We start from the raw sequence: 24,761 nt of genomic DNA, 5'->3' as shown, positions 1-24,761 counted from the left end.
ATATTTATAACATATTTAAAGATTGTAAATTTTGTCAAATTGCATTTTGGTACTTAATGCTAGTGCTGTGGTGTGGTTAATATGGACCAAGGTATACAAATAAATATGGTACACAAATAAACAAGAATTGAGATTCAAACCTAGGTCACCTCAATGGGGCATGTACTCTCAATCCTCTGAGCCATTGTGACTTAGCTATGTATTATTGTTTCTTTAGTTTTATTTGACTTCTACTTGGCCAATTTTTTTGTCTACTTATTTGAAAAATTGTTTGGCAATTTGTGCCTATGGATGTACTGCTCAGAAATAGAGAGTTTTTAATAGTTTCTATCTCTATAAATGAAGTGTAGCATTCTTAATCTGATTTATTAATTTTGACTTTAATTTATACAAAAGAGAGAATCATCGATTGACATTCATTTAAAGAAAAACTTATGATTCTCATTCTCATTGTTTTGAAATTTATTAAACTGTTAAATTTAACTGTTAGGAAAAATTATTTTAAAACGTGGGTTTTTCTTGAATTTTACAAATTGGAACTGTATCTATTTTCCCTTCTGTGTGTCAATATGATTTTATTTAGGTGTTCATTACCTGCCTAATTCACAACACATCTTTATCAATTTGGTTCAATCAATAGTATTAATTTAATGAAAAAGAGACTGAAAGAAAAAAATCTTAATAATGTGTACTTTGTAGAGGTAATTCTTAACAATGGGTATTTTGTTCTCTAATATATTTTTTTTTAATATTAAATAAGTTTTGAGAGCTTGCACCAGGAGTGCATTCCTTTAATTTTTCTTCTTAACTTTTCAATTTTTGAAAAAAAATTCAAATTTGTTTTGGTAGAACACCAACCAAAAGAGCAGTTTCAAAAATCAGTGCTCATTGAAAATGGATTCCTAAGTTTCTTATTAAATGTCTTAAGTTTCTTATTAAATGCATATCTCCTTAGTAGTATCCTGTACCTCAATGAATTCTGTTTGACTGATTTCAGAAAAACGATCAGAAAAACGTAAAAGCCGCCACCACTGTTTTTAATGTTCAAATTTTGTTACATTTTAACTGAAAACTATGAACTATGAGACTACTCAAAAACTGTAAGACTAAAGGTTTTTAATTACCAGGGTGAATCGAAAAATAATAGAGAGTATGATAATTTTTTTTTTAAAATTATTTTTTTAAACATTTTATCATTAGTTCCAGAATTATTAACAGTTAAACTTATAGCAAAAAATACTACCACTCTGCAATTTGCAGAAATGTTGCCTTAGAGTTGTAATTTGGAGTGCTGAAAGGGCTATTTTTATTTGCTAACTTAACAAAAGTTTTTTTTTTTTTTCAAGATTCCAATTTGTTTAGAAGTTATTAAGATTTTAATTCCTTTTTTTAAAATTTTTCTCACACTTTTTGCTTCATAACTAAGTTACATTTTGTTTTTCTGTTCAGAATCCACGTGACTTAAAAACTTTAAACTAGGTAGTGGTGTTGAAAAAAATGCTCATTAAAAAAAAATTTCATATTTGATAATTACTTCAAGAATTATTAAATTCAACATATGCGTTTTTAAATAATTTTTAAGACAAGATATTTTTTAGAAAAAATAAACCTTTATGCATGAAACTTGATTTGAACGGACGATGTAGTTTTAAGGTTTTAATGATTAAGTTAATAAATTACAAAAATGTAATGTTTGAGTGTTTTGTCGGTTGGTAGCCAACTACGGCCCCAACGTAAATAAGGATAAGCCCTAATGTAAACAAGAATAGCAAGAGTAAGAAAATAATAACTCCTGCCATGAATGAAGTGATGCAGAAAAGAAATACTTTTAGGGTCTTCAAAAAAACCCGAATCTTTTAAAAATTTGCAATTGATTTAAAAAAAATGTGCAAATGATTTATTGATGCAAAATTTCCTAATTATATATATTTTTTGAAACGTGGTGCCTCAGGGGATCGCGTGTTCGCTTCCCAATGAGGTGAACCGAGTTTGAATCCCAGCAATGGTTGGTCGATACGAATTCTGCACCCGGCTCGCACCGACCACAGTGCTAACGTTAAATATTCTCAGTGGTAGACAAATCATGGTTTAGAGTCCCCTTATAGTCAGGCTAACAGTGGGGGGGGGGGGTAGTGGTTTTCCTTTGGACCGCGAATACGGGTTAGTTCCATCAAAAAGTCCTCCACGAAGACAAATTTCTCTCGATACTTGATCCAGGAGTTCCCTTGTCTTCTGGATTGGGTTCAAAATTACAAGGTTACGGAGTTGAACATAGGTAGTCGTAAACCCGGAGTTGGGTCGGCTGTTCAACGATGCTTATAATATTATATTATTTTTACGAAGCATCGTAGTGGAAAAAAAATCACAGTTGTTATAATAATTGATAATAAAGGCTTGTTTTCCGACTTATAGGATTTATTTGGAGAAAATATGAAATTAACTCTCTCTCTCTTTTGATGTTTTCTAAATTGTTATTACGATACAAGATTATTGTGTTTCTTTTGTTTTCCATTAAGTATTCTTCGAGAATAGTAAGTATTTCAGTATTTTCTATTGAAGTAAAATTATAATATAATTAAAAATTTAAACTGTTTCGTGACGTTAAGAATTTTAAACGAAGAAAAAATATGAAATCTGTCGCCTTGCTTAAAGTCTTCAATCGATCGTTGGCAAACTTTCCAAATAGAAGAAAGTAGACAGCTGTTCAAGACACTTTTCATGGAAGTTTTTGCTTACCACTACCGCAATTTCTGCGAACTTGGCTATCCTTTCAAATTCAAAAATTGGCCCGATGAAAAAAAAAAAGTTTATCTTGGGAAAAGGGCCCCAGTTTTCACTTTGAAGGGCCTTTTCTCCCCACTTCCGTTTGAACTAACCTTCCTGGATGATTTCGCGAAGAATTTTGTTATTATGTGGGGCCATATCTAGGTCATTAAATTTTTTTTTACTTTACTCAAACACTTTTTTTCTTTCTCCTTTTGATTTCTTCACTCTTGTGGCAGGTTGAAACGTTTCCTTTTCCTTGTAGGGTGCGGAAATTATTGAAAAACACCGTTTTTATCTGACAGTTATGTGGCGTTGGATAATCTCTTATTACTACTGGGGTTTATTAGTATAATATTTAAATCATATGTTCCTTTTTTATGTAGTTTTCATACTCTTTCCCACTCTGAGAATTTGACATGGGATTTAGTGAATGTTACTTAAGGGTTATTCTAAAATTTACGACTCACATTTGTAGATTTAAAATGCATAAATCTCAGTTTTTTTTAATTTTTAAATCAAGCAGTTTTAATAATTTTTGCTAAAATAACTCTTGGTATCATTAATTTTTACTTCAATTTTTATTAAGTTTTAGGAATTAAATTTTTTTTAAAAAAATTTAAAGCTAGTTGTTACATTTTTAACAATAATTTTAAATTTCTAACCATTTTTTAAACCATTAAAAAGTGGAGTAAGTTAGAGATACCACGAGTTATTTTAACAAAAATTAATAAGACTTTTTTTTTGTTTTTTTGACTGAGCTATGTACTTTTAAAATCAGTAAATATGATACTTGTAAATGGTGGATGAATGCATTTTTTAAAATTTTTTATTATACTTTTTAACACTTTTAAATTTTAAAATGATAGTTATAGCTGTTAATTTATGAAATGAATTACCCTGTTTCGAAATTTTTCATCATTCACATGTCCTTGGGAGGCGCGTCTGGTATGGGCCCTCGTAACCTGTCAATTTTTTTTCCATATTTTATGAAAGAAATGAAATTATTATTAGGTTAAAACTAATGTAATAGTTATTTTTTATACCTTTTAAAATAAATTGTATTGTGTATGTATAGATTTTAATTTTTTACTCTTTTGAACATTCCTTACTTTGGTTTATTATTAGAAAGATAAATCAAATGTTCAATTAGAGTATAATTTTTGTTCTTCATATTTTTTACTCTTCACATCGACATGATGAAAGTTACTTTAACGAGGACCTCATTTATTATTATTTATTTTTATTATTATTATTTTCATTTATTATCATGAATTTAGCATTTAGTTTTAAAGATAATTTTTTTGTACTTTGCAAAATAAAGTTTATTTTTTTAAAATTTATTCTGTACAATTTTTATTTTCGTTATAATAATGATAAAAATGAATTGGGTAGAAAAATATTCTTATTACTGTTCTGTATAATTGGTGGGCCTCATTTGCTTTTATGAATTTAAAAATCTCTAACACGAACCATACTATTTTTACAAATTTCTTATAACGTTCTTATTGTTGTAAAGGAAGGTATATGCAAGTTTCTACATATAACGCATTATATTTTTTTCAATAAAAAATATATTTTTAAGTGAGTCTTTTTTTTGGGACGAAAAAAAAGCGATATGTTATTAGAAATTTGCAATCGCAAATTTAACGAGAATTTAATAGTTTGAAATATAACTTATTTTGTGCGTCTTTTTTATTTATTTATTTTTGTGAACATAATTTATGAATACGAACTTGGGTTCCAGAATGGGAGAACACTGTGACCTTCAAATCATTTAATTATTCTGAAAATATTATCTGATATGCGACAAATTTTTCAAATATTTGCAATAGAAATACTTTGTGTTGTTAGCAATTAAAAAAAAAACAAAACAATAATTGATAAAGTCTTTGGTACATCAGAAAATTATAAGTAGTTGCATCAGCAAATTCTGCTGTTGTAGAAAATCTGTACCTTAAAAACAGCGTCCAAGACAAATGTATTCTTCGCTATTGTATAATTGTCAGAGACTTTCTCTGATTAAATATAGAAGAGAATGGCTAAACAGTTTAATGCTTTTATTATATAAATATACACACAATATTGTAATTTATTAAAACTGGAATTCATTCCGTAAATTAAAAAATACCTTTTTTCCCATACGTGAAACAATGTCCTAACTAAAATAAATTATCCTCTCTTTTTTTTCTTCATTTATCAGAAACTTGTTTGAGGTCAATATTGACTTGTTAAATATTTTGGTATTTGTTTGGATATCCGTTAGAAACTTCTAGAAATCCGTATAAAAAGTGACTTCCTACAATGACCTACTGATACGAACTGAGCTTCCATCTTTTTGGCTGTATCATTCTTCGGAGCCTTTGGATATCGAGGTCGTACGTGTATGGCTAGAGGGGGAGAAAGTAATTCGCTAGTTTTCGCTATTCAATAAATACCTCTGTTAATATGCTTTTCGTCTTCTCCAAAACGAGGTCAAGGTAGCTGGAACTATTTTTAAGGTTTCTGTAATATTAATGATCCTGTCTCGAGAGTTGAAAAGAAAAATTTCGGAGATCGTACACGGTTTCATCGATTTCGCTTTAAGGATTTGGGGGAAAAAGTCATTATTATACAACAGAGAGAGTAACACGTATTAAAATGACTTTTTATGGATTTTTGTTTTTATCAAACATATGTGTTTTTTTATCGCTTCAATTTCAGAGAGGGAGAAAGCAAAGGTTGAAAGCCATTTGGATGTAAGGGCCATTTTAGTGAGAATGATTCTTCTCACGAAAGGGTTGATTGAAATTCGCCACATGTTATACAAATTAACGGAGTTGTTTAAACTTCAATTGGATTTGCTTATTCAAATCACTCTTAAATTTCTGTTCTTTATTAAAATTACTGATTCCTATCTGCAAAAAGAAAATCAACGGATTTTATTTGAAACTAGCTGCTTTCGCTGACCAGCTTGATCACTTTTCAAAACTATCTTGTACAACATATAAACTTTAATGGTAACCAAGCATAATGCACTGCACAGCTGTATTTAAATATTTTAATTCTTTAACACCTTAAAATTAGTTATAAACAATGTTGACCAAATTTTTCCTCCGCCTTGTGGTTGCCCTTGTGGCAGTTCTTTGATTTCAATTTTAACTGTTTTCAAGTGATGTCCTCGGTTTTACAACGTTATTCATGTATTGCATTTTTGTAATAATTAAAAATCTGTCCGACAGCCCTTAAATCATACAAACCGCCATAAGTATGAGTTCGGGGCATTTCGCCATAGTAGGCGGCAAATATTTTAAGATTATTTCCCTCTTAGTCCTGGGAAAAATTGAAAACTTATCCTAATGCTCCACTACTTGCTGAACTACTTCCTTACGCACCTCTTAGCTATTGTTTGAGTATCGCTCGAAAAAGGCTAGCTCCGTCCACTAATTGGTATTACAGTATGTGGTACCATACTACCATTCATGTATAAAATTTCAGCTGCTATTATAGAAAGTATAAAAAATAAATTGAAATTACTTCGTAATTGAGTTTTTATTATGTACCATAAAAATACAAAATTATTCTAAATACTTTATAACTAACAATTCAACATTATACTTAATTAAGACATGCTAATAAAATGAATAATAACTATAGTTGCCAATAGACAGAATTTATGGTGCCACATAAAAGAAATATGTATATAGATTATCATTTCTTCCAATAGTCTTGTTTTTATCTTTTCAATGCCATAGTTGAGCAAAACAAACCTTCAAAGTCACTCAAATTATGCAGTGAGCGAATGAATTGATGATTCGGTACAAAAATCGAGTCTGTATTCGATTAACTTGCAGTTTAGATTTTGTTCGAATTAAAGGAATCGGTGAAATTTTATTTCAATCAACTGGTGCTAGTCTTTTTAATAGTTATCTACGGATTTATTTGACTAAATCAGTTTCAATCAAGTTGGTTATGGTATTTAACAGGTTATTCGAATCAACTGATTCCAATCCACAGATTGGATTCACGTCAGTGTGTGTCGAAATTAAAATCATAAAATAAATAAATTAGTTAGAAATGATCGTATGAAAAATGCGAAACTGTAGGATCCTTACATATTGGTTTTTAAAATTTAATAATGATGTTAAACTGAATTTTTTTGTGTAAATATCTGATTTCTGTACTTTAAAAAACGCATTAAAATAACAATTTAAGAGCACGGTGTTTTAATAAAAGCGGTAAAGTTCCCTTTAGTGAGGTTAAATGAGTGATTTGACTTACAAATCGAGTCTGTTTTCGATATATTATTCTAATTTATGGAATATAAAAAACTTTTATTTGAATGAACTTATTCACATTGCCATTAGAATCTAAGAATCACATTTCTCAGGAAGAATCTTTCGGTTTTTATGAGTGAATCAGTTCCAACATAACCGGTTGAGAGTTAATTCTGAACTGGTGATTCGAATTAACTGATTTTGAATACTTTATACATGGAAAAAAATAATGCTTTAGGATCGATAATTAATTAAGAAATAAATAAATAAATTAATTAAGAAATAATGGGTTAGGATTATTAATTTTTTTTAAAAATCAATGTGGAAGATTTTTAGTTAAGTATATTTTTGTTTGAGTCGCAGAGTTATGCTTGAAGAAAAATACGAAACAAAATAATAGTTTTTTACTTTCTCCAATATGGGTTTCCAGTGCTTAATGACATGGGGATCCGTAAAGCGATGATCCAAAGCTAAGCGGTGAATTCTGAAGGTCCACCTGGCAGCTAGTTTCTTTCTGTTCATCTATCTATGGATGGTGTTTTCAATATAAATGTAAACAATAACAATCTCGAGCTCGATACCTGCTCTAGTTCCTGTTAAAAAGTTTGCAGCTGCTTCCTACATGCTATTCTGCGAGGCGGTATTTTCAAACAGATAATTTTGTTTCATCAAAAGAGGTAAATTAGATAATTTCTGAGCTCAAATCTGCCGTATTTCATAAGATATTAATGTTATTAAGTAATTCTGGTGGGTTTAAAGGGAAAATTTGTTTTAGTTATTTATAGATATACTAGGAGGCTTCGCCCCCTGCTCGCTGGCGCTCACCAACCCCCGGAACTGCTTTCACAGTTCATTTCGGATTGCTTCGCAATCCAATGCTCGCTTTGCTCGCTCATTGGATACGTTCTTAACGTCTAGTTTTTGTATACTTTTTTGAATACTGAAGTTCCGAAAACTTTTCACTGTAGAAAATTTTAAACCTGTACATTTCAATATTAATTTGAAATTGCAAACAGTTCACATATTTTTCGTAATCACACTATTCTAAATTTCAGTTGTTAAGAAAAGTAACTATTGTAAGTTTTGTTTTAAAGTCTTTCCCACCAGAGGGCTAAAGCCATATGTTGTAAAACAATACGAAATAGTAGTCTGCCACTGAACGCCGGAGGTAAAGCATCGGCTTTGATGAAGATAATTTTGTATTTTTAATTCTCTGAAGGGCGCCACCTTAATAATGTGGAATTTGTAAAATAAATGTATATATTTTTGGTTATTGATGAAGCCCATCATTTTGTGTTTTCATCAGTGTTCAGAAGCAGAACAACTATAAGTTTTTTTATTTTATCACAAAAAAATAAAATGTATACAAAACAAAGAAAAGAGTAAGAAAATGAGTATAGTCATAGAAAAAGTTAAAATTATAATATAGTATTTGTCAGTTAAAATAAAACTTTTTGTTTAAGTCATTGCTAACAATTCAAATTTCTCCGAGGCAATTCTAAAGTATAAATTAAGGTAGTATTGTTAAGTTGAGACACAATATTTTTAGTTTTGATGTCAACAATACAATTCAATTTTTCACAAAAACGATTGTTTCCATTGTTAAGTTCAATGTCAACAATTCAAATTTTTCTGATGCAACTCTTAACTTCTAAGTATTATTTTTTTTATGTACACATTTCTAAATGTCAGTATTCAACCACAAAACAACTTAAAGTCCTCAAATTTAGCATGAAGTTGTTAAATGTAATGAAAGAGGGTCATAGCAATAATGAAAGTCGAAGTAAAGTTAGTACTGTAAAATTAAAACATAATTTTTAATCAATGAGCCAAGTTCTTCAAGAAGCAGTTGTAGAAGTAGATTGTTTATTTAAAACTTTTTATCGAATTTTTTTAAGAACACAATTGTTTATTTGGGCATTTGGCAATACATCACTTTTAGAATTGAAGGATTTGTTACGTCAAGCGCTCAGGTATCATAATTTTGATCTAGTTGCGCTTCTATGTTATTTTGAGTTATGTTGCTAAGTTAACTTTCAAAAAATTCTATGGCTGGCAACAGCATTTTTATTTTTTAAGTTGTTTATTTTTATTTCTTTTAGAATTCATTATTTTTTTTAGCGAAATGTTTTTTAACCTAACAGAATTCTTTGCCGACTGTTTTCTCTATGAATGAAGGAAATAAAGTAAATATTTAAGTGTTGTGAAAAGAATCTTATTTAGTTGTACATAGTACTTCAGCCAAAATTTGGGAGCCACGTAAGAGAATTATATATATTAGATCAGAAACACATCATTAAAAGGCAGAATGCTTTGGTGTTTTCAAAACAAAGCAAACGTTGCCACCGGCGGAAAAGAAATACAGCCAAAATTTGGGAGCCACGTAAGAGAATTATATATAATAGATTGTTTAAAAAGGTGACTTGGTTGCTAGATTTTGAATAACTCGCTTTTTGGCAGCACTGATTTGGCCTCTTTGCATTTGTTTATTACTGTTTGTTCTTGTTTCAAGCTGTGCATCATCTTACGTTAGTGTTAACACTTAAACACAAGTATTGTTAGCATTGTAAACACAAGTAATAAGTAATCAAATACCACGTTTGCAAGAATCTCAAAACACAATGATGCCAAATGACTTTAAAATACAACGGAAGCAGTAACCCGGAAATTTAGGCGGTATCGAGCTTGCTACACCATCCATAACAGCGGTTCCTACTTCTTCTCGGCTATGGAACCTTAAATGATTTACCGTCTTTCGGCGGAACCCCGACAGTATATAATGCGTACATAAAGACAATTTTGAAAACATTTAATAAGAAGAACGGAATTTTCTCATCGTTTTATCATTAATTATCTTAAAATTAGGTTTTATGTCTGACATTTGAATTTGCAGTATGACTTAGCAATGAGTTTATTTTTGGTTCATGTACATAAGCTGAAAATGAATAAAATAAGCCGAACTATGGTTTTTGTCGGATTAAAAATTAAGAGAACTATTGTAAACGTTGAAAATGGTTATTTGGGAAACATATTTCTTTATTAACGAATTTAGTTATTTAATTTTGATATGAAAAGAGCGAGGGAAAATACTAATCCAAATTTTCTATAGATGCATGCGTTTTTCATAATTTGTCCAATGCATTGTTAGTAGAAAAATTCTGAATGTATTTTTAAAAAAAATATTATACTTCTTTTTTATTGTCATTTTACTTTAAATAATTTCATAAATACAGCCGAAATATTAAACAAATAATGAATTATTGATTGGATCTAAATATAATTACATGTTTCCAAAATGTTTAAAAAATATTGAGCTCTCGGAACCTCTTAAGTCTTTTTGGGACATCTGATCTATAACATAATTGGATTCTACATTACTCTATATGCAGTGGGCGGGCATCATTTGTCCCAAGGGCGCAGCCTTTAAGCGGCGCCACATTCATGCAAACAAATTAAAAATGAATTTCAGAGCAAGATACTTTTGGAAAATGAATTTAAATATCCCCAGTTTTATTTGCTAATTGCAGGTCCCATAATCTCGTAAGATATTTACTTTTTGTATTTTATTAATTAAGTTGCTTATTTGTATTTAGCTTATTGCGTTGTAAAATGTTTATAAAATCGTTTATGTTTGGTGAAAACCGATTTTTTTTTTCTTGTATTGTTTGGAGTGTTTCATTTGTTCTGTATGCAGGGTATAATGAAACACTATTAGTCTTTTTTTATTGTTTTTCCAAGTAAGAAGATAATATATAAACTAATAAAATTTTATCTCCATGGGGAAAGAGAAATTAGTAAATTGTGTTTCGCTCTATTAATTGTGTTTCATTCTATTCTTTTCCTACCTATTAAAGAATTTTGCTCAAAGCTTTTTGTTTATTGAGCAAGTACTGAAGAATGCAAAATTACGATAAGTATATTGTTGACATTTGTTCACGAGACTATTCGTTCGATTCGAGATTCTCACTTTCAATTAATAATCAAATTTTTTTTCATTAATAATTTTTTTTAAAACTTTAATGCATTTTATTATTATTTTGACTAGAAATGATAAATTTGTTCATATGTTTGTTTATGTTGATACTATGATTAATTAATTATTTTTCATTTTAGCAAGAAAATTCTGGATCAAAATTGCCAGTGAAAGAAACCGATCAAACAAGCATTGACGAACAAGGTATGTGTTTCTTAAAATATTGGCTCAGTTTCAAAGTTATTGAATTCTCCTAAAAATATTTAAACACCATTGCCAAATTATTGAATTGAAATATTGAAGTTATTGAATTCTGTTAAAAAATATTTAAACACCATTGCAAAATTTTTGAATTCTCTTAAAAAAATATTTAAAAACCATTGCAGAATTATTGAATTGGCTTACAAAATATTTAAACACCATTGCAAAATTATTGAATTGAAATATTGAATTCTCTTAAAAATGTTTAAATACCATTGCAAAATTGTAGAAAGAATAAAATAAAATACACAATCTTTTCAATGATTTTTCATTTCTATTGGTTTCAATACTTTATTTTTTAAATATTTTTTTAAAATTCTGTAATGCTTGCTCGTTTTGAAAAGGATTTTATAAAAACAAAATATTTTATCCAATATATGATGAAATTTAACTTGTTAGGTATGAAAAAATTTGATTCTCTTCTATTTTTTCTTCTTTTTTGTTGGAATTCATTTTGTTTTAAAAAATATGTTCTTTAACATTTTTTTCTATTTATGCTAAATGAAAAGATGCTTTTTAATTTTTGCGTTGTTCTATCTCGTTTGTTTTTTTCCATAAATATTTTATTCAATTTTAAAACATGATTGATTTCTTTGTTTGTTATATCAATTGAATAGATGGCAGCACTGAAGTTTCTTTCTTGAGGTTTTCTGATTTGCAAATTTTTGCCATGGACATTTTACGGTTAAGAAAAATAATAATTCTTATTAATTAAAGCTAGTTATAAATTTTGAAATTTGATAAATTTTTAGGCGGCACATAGTTTCTGTTTCTTTAAACATTAATTATTTCCGACGTAAAAATTTATGAAATTTATTTGTTTTTGTTGTCTTAGAATAAGGAGTACACTAAATTTAAAAATTTAGCTTTTAAAAAATACAAAAAGGAATTAAAAAATAAATTTAAAAAAAAAAAAATAAACAAGAAAAAAATAATAATAAACAAAAATTAAATAAAATAGGACATATGAAGTCTTATCTGTATTTTTAAAACTATTTGGTATAATCCTACAAAGTAGATGGCAGCACCATAACTTATGCATTTTTTAATGCAATCATTTTGTTCACTAAATTAAAGCACGAAAAGTTGTATAATAAATACATTTAAAAACTTCTAAAACTCTATCGCAAGTTCACTCACATCGTGTTTCAAATTTAACATATGTTTATATTTTATTGAATTAAAATTGATGGGAAAGGATTTTGATGTTTCTTTTATGAAGATTCTTGATAAACAGCGCTTTTCTAACTTTTAATAATTAGTATTAACATCATTAGAAGACCACATTTTTTACCCATGAAATAATAAATACATTTATTTCCTTATTCAGAAAACTATTTAAATAAATTTTTTGATGTTAATTGATTTTTATTAACATATTTTTGAGGGGGATGAAATTAACATACACATTCTCTAAATTTTACGCACAAGAAAAAAAATTCTTATCTGCTCAATTTCTGCTAAAAGATTAAAAGTTTTTGTCCTTGTCGCATTTTTAATACTGTGATGAATTTAAATAAAAGATGAATAAAGAATGAAGTAAGCAAGGGGAAAGTGTAGGTGTACATAAAGACTACGACGTAACTCCACTGGTTTTTCATTAAAATGTTATTATTATTTTTTTTAAAAGAACTCTACAATTATTCATGATTGTAAAATTTTTTGATTTTTAGTAATATACCATTACAGTTGTAATGGAATAAAAAGGGGGATGGAATTAATGTACACATTCTCTAAATTTCACACACAAGAAAAAAAAAAAAATTTCTTAAATCTGCTCAATTTCTCCTACCTAGAAAATCAAAAGTTTTTGTCCCTGTCTCGTTTTTAATACTGTGATGAATTTAAATGAAAGATGATTACTGCAAACTTTCTTTATATGTAAATTTATAATTATGTATGGGAACATGTACCTCCTTCCCCCTATCAGCGATGCCCATGAAAGACGTAAACTTTTATTGTTTGAAGGTATGGAGCTAAATTTTTGCTTCTTCTTTTTGTAAAACATTCGTTTCTCCTTTGATTCATAATATAAGTAAGAATAAGGAAAAAAAGAAGAAAGATGTAAGCAAGGGCAAAGTGGAGGTGTACGAAAAGTATACGGCATAACTCCACTGGTTTTTCATTAAAATTTATTTATTATTTTTTTTAAATTCTACAATTATTCATTATTGTAAAATTTTTTCATTTTTGGTAATATACCATCGTGCGTACCGTTTTTAAAAAGTGTTTAAAGGTGTTTATTTTCGATTTTCGTTTTTTAAAAGCCTTCAAGGGCGCTTTTTTCATTGGATGTTCTTAAAATATGCTTAATTTTCCCTTTTTCAAAATGAGATTTTTTCTTTACTATGTTGATTTTCGCTTCGAATTATGCCAAAAGACACAGTTCACATTGTTCTATTCAAACGTCTTCACAATTAATTCAACCCCTATTTATTTCGGCGTATTGTCAGTCCGTAGCGTATGAAAGCAACATTCATTTTACATGATTAAAAATTTCATGATTTTTGACAATTGTCATAAGCAATGCCAAAAGTGATATTTTATGCTAATTATGATATTTTTTTAAAGTGCTTAAAAATATTTTTTGAGTGCTTGAAAAGTGCTTAAAAGGTGCTTACTTTTTGTTGAATAAGTTAGCTACGCACCCTGAAAAAGGAATGCATTTGCATAGTGTTTACGATTAATAGTAACTGTTTCGTTTTTTATATAGCAATAAATTATGTGAGGAATTTACATTAAATATTACTTTAAAATGATTATAATACAGAGATTCAAATGAATGAGTCAGAAACCAATGTCTTTACAACACTTTTGAGTCTTATTTATTTATTTTTTAAATAAATAAATTAAGCATTTTTAATGTTCCCGTGAACTAATACAGAACATGCTCTCCAGAGAAGGCATAAATAAATAGAAGAGGGGGAGGGAAGAGAGATAGCCAGCTCCAGCTACACGATTTTTGAAAAGATACGGTCTATAGAAGGTTAAACAATTTTGTGTTCCAGTCTTTCCAGTCATTATTGCATGATTGTTAAAATTAATTCTAGTTCCAGAATTGCCGTAATTCTTTTTTCAAATTCGATTTGCGTGATAGCTGGCAACAGTCAACATCATCTAGGTTTTTTTACTGAAATGAGTTTTTTGTGTATTCATATAACAGCTTTAACTTGTTTTATTATAAAGCAAGAGTATAATTTTTCATTGGAGGATATTTGTGAAAGAATATGAAGGGGAAAAAAATCATTTAGATTGCTTTTTCTCCTCCTGCAATATAACTGCACTCATTTTGAAAGCCTATATCCGGATGATTACACCTTGAAGATCCCGGTGGTATGTTGGTTAGATTTTAATATATGTAATTTGGCAGTAGCATTCATGTCGCTTTTGCTGTCAGTGATGCGGCTAGTTAAAGAACGGCATTAAATGCTAGTCTCTGTTTTTGAAGTTTGGTCAGTGACCTAGTGAATGAATATTGTTCGGATGTCTAAGAATAAAATGTTTGTCTATTACGTTTTTTATAAATAACTTATGTTCTAATTGAATGCTATTTTGCGTTCATGTAATTGCTGGTTTGAGTATCATACAATAGGTTGCTTTTCATATGAGTTTTTTTTTTTCGGGAAAAAAAATGGAAGCAATTTTTTTTTTTTAATGCGTAAACTATTATTTGAGTTATATTAGTTTTATTACATCTGTATTACAATTGGAGATGTAGCGTCATGTTATGAATCAATCATTTTAATAATTTTTTATATTTTGCTAATTTGCAGTTTGACTGTGATACTTTAGTAGGTTACAGGTTAAGTGCAAATGATAAGGAATTAATTATAGCAATTAAAAATTAGAAAAAATTGGCTATTTTATTATTGTCTAGATTGCCGCTGGGTTGACGAGTGATTGAAAAACTACTTTAACCCTTTCGAAGGCAGTGGGAAGTATACTTCCCATCCTTTTTTACCACTTTTAATTTAGGTTTCCGTTTGTTAATAACTTCAGCTTTCTTGAAGTGCGTTTGAATAAAATTGGTAACTGTTTGTTAGTTTAAAAAAACGAAAAAAAGTTATAAAATACATAATTCCTTTTGAAGTTTGTAACATTTATAAAATTTATTTTATAAATAAAGAAAAATAAAAGTCACTTCAATTCAACAGTTCAATTCCAAAAATACTTTAATTTACCTTTACTAGAAATAAATGGCCCATTAAAGGGTTAATAGGCTGCTAGGCGAGTGCAAATGTTAAATAATAAATTTTAATTAATTAGAAAATTCTTTATATACGGGGCTTGGAGCCGTGGTGACTCAGGAGATAGACTGCTCGCCCCCGAATGAGGTGTCCCGGGTTCGAATCCCAGCGATGACTGGTCGATACGAATTCTACACCCGGCTCGCACTGACCACAGTGCTGACGTTAAATATCCCCAGTGGTAGACGGTTCATAGGTTAGAGTCTCTTTGCCGCCAGTCTAACAGTAGGAGGTTTTAGTGATTTTCCTCTCCATGTAACGCAAATGCTGGTTAGTTTCTTAAACAAGTAGTATTCCACGAAATCAAATTTCTCCTAATACTTGATGCAGGAGTTCCCGTGTCTTCTGGTTTAGGTTCAAAATGACAAGGCTAGTGAGTAGAACATTGGTAGTCGTAAACTCAAAATTAGGTAGGCTGTTCATCCACGGTTTTAAAATAAAATATATAGGGCTTGCGCAAAAGATTTTTCACTGTCTAGCTTATTTTTTTTTTTTTTTTTTTTTACTGCCGTGATTGTATTCCTAAAAAATAAATATGTTTGCGATAGAGGGTAAACGATAAGTTATTTGAATTATATAATTCTGATTTATGGGTTTTTATATTACTCACAAAGATTTTCTTTACCGAAATTCGGGAGGGGTTTAACACGTTCATTGCCAACTGAGAGCAGATGGTTATACTTTATCTATCATTGAAAAATGGTAAGTTATCAGGATGAAATCAAAATTAAATTTTCTTATTTTAGCAACCATTTTAGTTTTTAAATTTTACGATAGGTTTATTTTAATAAACAATATATTACTGTTATGAGATAGCATACGAAACATGAAAAAACATACTATTTCAGCAAAAATAGTTGGTTGATGATACGTATTTAGTTTTCTCTTAATCAGCTTTATTGATACATACTGAAGTAAGGAGTTTCGTCACGCGATATCGTGTGGCCCGGCAACGGACGTGTCTGTATTTTGCGGTTTTTTTTTTATGCTTGCATAACCTCTCATGTTTTTCTTATATTATCTGAACTTAATATAATTAGTTATGCGATGTATCTAACAGAAATTACTGTAATCGAAAAAAAAATACAAAACTTCTTCAGAAAAATTCATACTGACATATATTTTAGGATAGAGGGGAATCTATAATTTTCTTTTTATATTTATCTTTTCGGTAAAAAAAAAATCGCTCGCCTATACTTTCGCCAAAACGCAATTTATTTCACCGAATTTACGATTTTATCGCATTTGGCAAAGTCGCGAATGCTTAGCACGGGCCCTGCATATGCTCTTAGAGTGAGTCCCTGCGGCTCAGAGGGTATCGAGCGTTCGTCTTCCTTTGAGGAGACCCAGGTTCGAATTTCAGTGGTGGCTGGTTGATATGAACTCTGCTCCCGGCTCGCACCAACCACAGTGACGTAAAATATCTTGAGTGGTATGTGAATGACCTGTTAGAATCCCCTGCCGTCGGGCTAACCGTGGGTATATTTTCGTGGTTTCTCTTTCAATGTAACGCAAATGCGGGTTAGTTCCATCAAAAAGTAATCTACGAAAGTTAGTATTTCACAAAGCTTGATCCAGCTGGAACTCCCTTGTTTTCTAGCTTGGGTGCAAAATTTCAAGATTGTATTATCGAAGGCTCATAAAATTTGCAAATCTGAGAGTTATTCATAGAATTTAATAATTTTCATCTACGTGGAAAAAAAATCGCATAAGTTGAGCGATTTCACAAACAGAGTAATAACTTATAAAATATTTTAATTATTTGGTCCTTTTAAAGCCCAGATAATTCTTTACGGTATGATGATATACATAGTTAAAACATATTTTTCCTCAAATGTAAAACTAGTAAAAAACTTTTTTTTTTTTTTTTTAAGCTGAAGTGTTTTGAAAAACACTTTAAAAAAATACCCTTTGTTATTTAGTTTTACTAAAAGTTATCAAAAAAATGCGAAATGTTGTCACTGCGGAACGAGCAAAAACCATTTATTATTGTTTGCTGAACTGTAAATTAATTTATGTTTATATAATTTAAAAAAAAAGGTGTGAGAGGAGTTTAAAATTTTTTTAATTTTATTTCATGTCTGTTTAAATTATCTTTTGTGGGAACAGAAAATCGAACGATAAAAGCAAACCGATAGGGGTGACTGAAATCTCGCCAAGGAGAAAGCAACCACCCACGACTCCAATCTCACTTCACTGATCGCGTTTATTTATTTTGTATTTTTTTTCTTTCTTAGAGTTATTTCTTTTGAAGCTGATAACCTACCTAAGATAACTGATGTGCGTTCACAGGAAGAGTGGTTCATCTGAGAAATCCATCTGCTGTTGCTTTTTAAGACCTCACGCGTATGATCACAGTCGCTTATTACACATACGCCGCAGCGCACAGGTTTCCCAGATTTGTTTGTCTGCAGCTTCATAAAAATTTTACTATACATAACCTTTCCTAATCAGGTTCATGAAGAATTTATGGATTACATTGAGTTTTGTAATTAAATTTCCGTGTTTTGGTGGCTATTTCAAATAAACCTGTTGTCGTAACTGAAGGTTAAATCCTATGACAGCCAACGTTGATTATGCATATCACGCCAACGCCGCGCTCATGTCTCCCAAATTTGTTTGTTAGCGGCTTCATAAAATGTTACTATTTATCTAATAAGATTATTTATACTTTATTACCTTGACCGAGGCTGAACTAAATCAGTAACTTAACTAATAGCTATCACTGAGGGGATGTTGCTTCTTTTAGTCTGGTAACGGTCTGTATGATAACGGTGGTTAAAACTGTCTGCTACGTTTGAGGCCTGTTTATATTCTTGAATCCGAGGACTTAGAGTAATTTCTTTGACCATGAAATTGGATGATTCGTTCTTGAATGTCACTGATTTGTCGGATAAAGAACCTGCTCATGCGTATATTCATATTTAAGATTATGAAAATCATACTGACATGAAGGCAAAATTACAAAATGAAATCAAAATTATGATAACACGAATGGATCCCTAACAGGTTAATTTATTTGTTGTTGTTTCTAATGCTACTTGCCAAGTACCAGCGAGCCTGCTTGGTGAAACCAAGCAAATTTAAGACAGAAAATCCGTTTCTTGTTTTTCAGTGGCGCCATCTATGGCCAAGAAAACGTCTTCCGCCACAGACATGTCACAGTTTATAGGGCGGACCCATTCATTCATCCATTAGTTCTTTCATCCCCACATCGTAATTTTGACCTGAATCAGAGAACTATCAATATCCAATCCAGAACCCCAGTAGGTTATGTATATGTTATGGGAACAGGGAGGACTTAGTGATCCAAATAATTTTACGTGCACCAGTCACCATTTATTACACGGGGAGTCTTCGGCCGATGTGGGTTAAACTCACGACCTCTTTGACATGGACCCAACGCTCTACCAACCAAGCTATCCCAGCCTCTTAATTCATCTAGATTAGAAAATATGAAAACAGAAAACAAAAAGAAATGATCATATGCCCGCTCGCTGACGCCATGAAAGATATCATGATTGAGAACACAAAAAATTAAAAAGAAAATATTTAGATTTAATTTCTGACTTGAAAAAAAAAAAGCTACGTCACGAATTGAACACTTGATTCGCGTTGTCATTGATATAATTTAACCCGAGAGAACATTCGTTTCATAGACCAGCTCGGCGAGGACCAGATGTTATTTTAACTCTTTCAAAGATCGAGAACATTTAATTTTATCGCTTATCTACATTTTAAGAGCATTTCACAGAAATTATGCCGATTTGTGTGACATAAATGAGGGGATTATAGAAATAAGCACGTTTTTTCAATTTGTAATGTATAAGTTGAACCTAGGTAGGTTATTTAGTGTAAAAAAAAAATACCTGAGTATTTTATTAATAGAATGAATGTTTTTGGTTCCAATAAGCGGCTGATGCCATTCATCGAATACTTCGCATTAGAAAGGCAATTATTTTTTTCAATTTATGGCATCACGAGAAAAAATTATGCACTAGGAGGCTCGGCTTCGCCGAATTATTACAGCAAAAAGAAAATGAGAAAACATCGCTGAAAAAGCTCTTATAATTGCAATTACTTTCGAACAAATTAGAATTTAGGAAAAAAAAAACTCTTGTTATGTTTACAAATAAAAATGTAAATTTCACCCATCAAATTTCAGTTCCTTAGTTGCATTTGGTGGGCTACCGAGCGAGCAGCCCGCATGCTATTTTTTAATTTTTTATATACAAATTTATGAGTTAATAATTTTTAAACTTGTTGAATATATTTCTTTAATTCATCTTACTCGTTCATTTTTCTACTCACTTTTGTAATTACAGGTTTCAAAGACTTACAGTTTTTACGCAGCAAAACAAAGGTAACTTAAAGTTAAACACACAAACGGTGACTTGTACGAATTTTTATTGTTGAGAGAAATAAAGTTTTTCTAAAGTTGAATTGAGTCGCTCAGAAGCCAATGCGGTTAAGTCCAAAACACAAAAATTGAGAAAATTAATGTTTTTTGATACATTAGTTTTTAAAATTCTTTGTTTATTAATTTAATTAGAAAAGTGTATAAAGTCTTTTTTCGAGGTGTAAACTGCAAAAAAAGAAGATATGTACAGGATGTGTAAATAAAAACGTAAGTATTTATTGAAATAATGACAGCATCTTAAAAATTTTAGGACTTATACCTTTTGGCAGCTGAAAAAGATAAGAAATTTATGCAAAAAAATATTGATAAAAGGTGGACTTATTCGCAATGGCTTCTGAAATTATTACACAATATATTCAGAAGCTATTAAAAAAGGGTTGTCTAACCTAGAAAAAAGTAACCAACGAGTAAATCCTTTAATAACTAAGAAGATTATTATTTATTTCATCAAAATTTCCAAAAATCAGAAAATATCAAAAAATGGACTTAACCGCATTGGCTTCTGAGAGGCTCAATTGTCAGTTAGAAAACTTAATTTCAATTTCCGAGTCCAATCAAGTCACATCGGAGCTAAAAATCGCATTGTTTTAGTTATTTTTATTTGCAATTTTAAAGAAAAGAATTTTTGTAGTTATTGTTTTGTTTTAAGAATAATCAATTAATTAACAAAAGATACAAAAGGTCTTGACCGTGTAGGAATTTTTCAAATGAATTATTTTTTTTATTTTTTTATGATGAGTTATTTATAGTTATTGTTTTGTTTTATGAATAATTAATTAATTAACCAAAGATACAAAAAGTCGACCGTGTAGGAATTTTTCAAATGAATTATATTATTATTATTATTTTTTTATTTTTATGATGAGTTATTTAAACTAAAGTGATAGTCGAGGAATGTGAAGATAATGTCAGAATTGTTACATTTATCCCCATAAAGTTAAGATTCAACTTATGTAACTTGAAAAAAAAATTGATCTTATTTTTTTGTTGTCATAAATTAAAAAAATCTGTTAGTAATTTTATATGGCACTTTTTAAGAAAATAAATAGATAAAGTAATAGAAACGAATAAATAATAATAATAATAACCTGCTCTAATGCAGGCGTTTGACACTAAGTTGCTATCATAAATTTTTTTTTCTTCGAATTTATTCCCAAAACAGAGATTATATTATGTAATTCGTAATAATAGTCGTTATATGTTATAATATGTACGTAGTATTATATACATAAAAATATGTATTGGTTTTATAATATCTTATAATTAATTGTCCATTAGCTCCTTTTAATGGAAAATCAATTATTGTATTGAAAAAATAGAGCGTTAGTTTTTTTTTCAAAATTATGTTCAAGGAATAATTTACTCAAAAGCTAAGCTATTAAACTTTTTTTTATTTCATCAATAACTATTTTATTCTAAATAAATAAATTAATGAAAAATAATAGATGACATAAAATCATCTCTTCAAATAATTTTATTATTTACTTTTAATTATAAAAGTCAGTGGCATCGAACCGTACAATTCTGCTTGTTCTGGATTTACCTGTTCTTTTAATTCCTTCGAAACAATAAAAAAGAGCGCTTTATCGCCAAATGTTTTTCCGGCCGAACACCCGACCGTCACCTGAGCATTCAGTTACTTTTGTCGATCGCACGCGGTTTTCTCAGTGATACAACACCGGTTTATTATTGTTGTCCGTGATGATTATTACAGCATACTGTAATGGGTGTGACAGTGGCATCATTGTAATCGTTTCAGAGGATTATTGAACTGTTTTGTCGAAATCGTTTTTTAAAGTGTGCTTTATATTGATAGTTTATTCTAATTCTCGATTGTAATTCATGATGTCTGTTAATCCTGTTTTTTCTGCCAAAGATAATATTGTTCCTAGACCTTTTGGATACTTTGAATACTTGTTTCAAGGTAAGCACTGTGTGAAATTTAATTTTAGTTTAATTAAAAGTGGCTCTGGAATTTCTTCAAAAAGACTCAGGGTTTATATTTTTATTTTGTTATTTGTTTATTTGAAGGAAATTATACTTAAAAAGTGAGTTAGTTACCTCGATAAAAGATCTCCTCCGACGTCAGATTTTATTCGAGGATTTATCTTTTCATATTGTTTTGAAATTGAATCTAGTTTACTATGAAAAAAGTGAGTTAGTTTCTCCGATAAGAAATTAGAATACATTCAAGGGCTTATAGTATTTTTTTATTTTGTTTTTATAGTTTTAGTTATTATATATTTATTTATTTATTTGAATGGGGAACTATACTGCAGAAGTGAGTTAGTTACCTCGATAAAAGATCTTCCGGACGTCAGATTTTATTGGAGGATTTATCTTTTCATATTGTTTTGAAATTGAATCTAGTTTGCTGTTTTAAGGTAAGCACTGTTTGAAATTTAAATTTAGTTTAATTAATAGTGGCTCTGGAATTTCTTCAGAAAGAGTCTTGACTTTCAAACTCGGGGTTTTTATTTTGTTATTTGTTTATTCGAAGGAAATTATACTTAAAAAGTGAGTTAGTTACCTCGATAAAAAATCTCTCCGACGTCAGAATTTATTTGAGGATTTATCTTTCCATATTGTTTTGAAATTGGATCTAGTTTACTATGAAAAAGTAGTGAGTTAGTTACCCCGATAAGAAGTTAGAATACATTCAAGGGTTTATAGTATTTTTATTTTGTTTTATAGTTTTAGTTGTTATTTATTTATTTGTTTATTTGAATGAAACTATACTGCAGAAGTGAGTTTGTTACGTCTTTGAAAGATTTTCCGGACATCAAATTTATTCGAGGATTTATCTTTTCATATTGTTTTGAAATTGAATCTAGTTTACTATGTTAAAGTGTTTCAGTTATTCCGAATAGAGGTTAGAATACATTCAAGGGTTTATAGTATTTTTATTTTGTTATATAGTTGTATGGGTTTTATAGTTTAAATTTAGGTTGATTAATGATGGCATCACGATTTCTCCAGAAGGAGAGCATAAACTCAGAGACTCGAGATCTATACTTTTATTTTGATATTTATTTATTTGAATGTAACTATACTGCAGAAGTGAGTTTGTTACGTCGATGAAAGATCTATTCAACGTCAGAATTTATTAGTGTATTTTTCTTTTCATTTGTTCTTAAAATTGAATCCAGTTATCTATGACAAAGTGAGTTAGTTACTCCTGAAGAACTTTAGAATTCATTCAAGGGTTTGCAGTATTTTCATTTTGTTGTTTCTTTTAAAAAAATAATTGTATGAGTTTTAGGAGCTGTTGATATTGATGTCACGCTTAGAGGGGAGGGAAATGGGATCGTGACAGTTTGTAACAAAAGAGGGTGGGGTAACAAGAAATGCGACGTGTCAAACTTACGTTACAATAAAAACATTTAAAATCAGCAAGCTGAATTATTTTATGTAATTTGTTTTATATTTTTTTCTACTTTTTCTCACATCCACTTATTATTATGCTCACAAATGCTGTTAGAAACATAGTTAGAATTTAAACATCAAATGAGAAATATCATCTTCAATTTGTGTTTTATTTTGTAACTGTGCTGACATATATCTATGTTACATTGCATGATATGTGACAAGGGGGTAGATGGTATTGTAAAATGTGACATTTTGTGATATAAGTAGTGGTGAGATTCAATATATTGAAAAAAAAGGGTGATCATAGTAATGGTCGGCCATTTTAATATTAAAAAGTGAGTGAGTTAGTTACCCCCATAGGAGAGCATTAACTTCCCGCCGTGGTTAACCAATAGTATTTTCATTTTATTAAATTTTTTGTGCAGCTCTAGTGCGACGTAAATTAACAACAACAACAAATATTAAATTTTTTGAAGGAAATTTTTTTCATTTTACTAAGAAAAAGTAAATTAGTTACTCCGATAGGAGAGCATAAACTTTCAGACGTTGGGACACATTCGAAGAGTTAATAGTATTTTCTCATTTTAATATTTTTTTAAAAAGGAATTTAGTTATCGTTTAATTGAAGTAGGGATGTACAACCTTTTTCCAAAGAGAACAGAAAAAAATTTTCCTTTCCTTTTTTTTCTTTAAAAAAAATGATGCAATGAACTTAGTTTTTTTCATTTCAATTGATAACAACTTAGTTAATCATGAATTTAACACGAATTACGAATAATATAAATTCGTCTTAGAATATAAAAAACGAAGTTCAGCTAATTATATGCAACATTTTAAAACTAAATGCATAGTACTTTTGCAATAAAAAAATAGGAAGATTTGCACATTTTATTTCCTTTAAATTATAGCAGGTTATTAAATATCTCAGTGGAATTATATATATATATATACTAGGAGGCTCCACCCCCTGCTCGCTAACGCTCGCCAACCCCCGAGAATTGCTACGCAATCCTATATGGTTCACGCCGTGAACCATGACTCGCTGCGCTCGCTCGCCAATGGACACAATGTTCTAGCACAAAGACATAATATATTATCATCAAAGACATAGTATTTTATCATCAAAGACATAGTATTGTACTTATGTAGAAGAATTCTACCAATGTTCTTATTGGCTTTTAAAAAAGTATATTAGCTATTTACATTGTACATGGTGAAAAAATCAAAACATTAGCTAAATGAGAAACATATTAGCAAAATAATTTATCAAATATTGCAGTTACTCACCTAAATTCAACTAAATGTGTATAATAAATTAGTTAATGCTAGAAATTCTGAAAGTTTTAGAAAAAAATTTTATTATTTAAAAATATAAGCATTAAACCCTAACTTTTCCTTGTGAGATAATAGCCCTCAAAAAGTCTTTCATTTTCAAGAACACAAAAATTTGTTTTATCGCCAAATGAAATATT

At 29.5% G+C, this 24,761-nt stretch overlaps 1 protein-coding gene across 2 annotated transcripts in view; it reads left to right on the top strand.

Annotated features, from left to right (window-relative positions):
* LOC107442879 (uncharacterized) overlaps positions 1 to 24,761 on the top strand; it is a 101,595-nt gene that overhangs the window by 4,424 nt on the left and 72,410 nt on the right. For both annotated transcript variants that reach the window (XM_016056551.4, XM_016056550.4), the window contains exon 2: positions 11,133 to 11,196. In XM_016056551.4, the coding sequence (XP_015912037.1) occupies positions 11,133 to 11,196 (64 nt within the window). The remainder of the gene's footprint in view (positions 1 to 11,132; positions 11,197 to 24,761) is intronic.

This window comes from Parasteatoda tepidariorum, chromosome 4 (assembly GCF_982258835.1).
Source record: "Parasteatoda tepidariorum strain Cologne lab strain chromosome 4, Ptep-v5.0, whole genome shotgun sequence".
NCBI lineage: Eukaryota > Metazoa > Arthropoda > Arachnida > Araneae > Theridiidae > Parasteatoda > Parasteatoda tepidariorum.
This window is presented reverse-complemented; position numbering and strand designations above follow the sequence as displayed.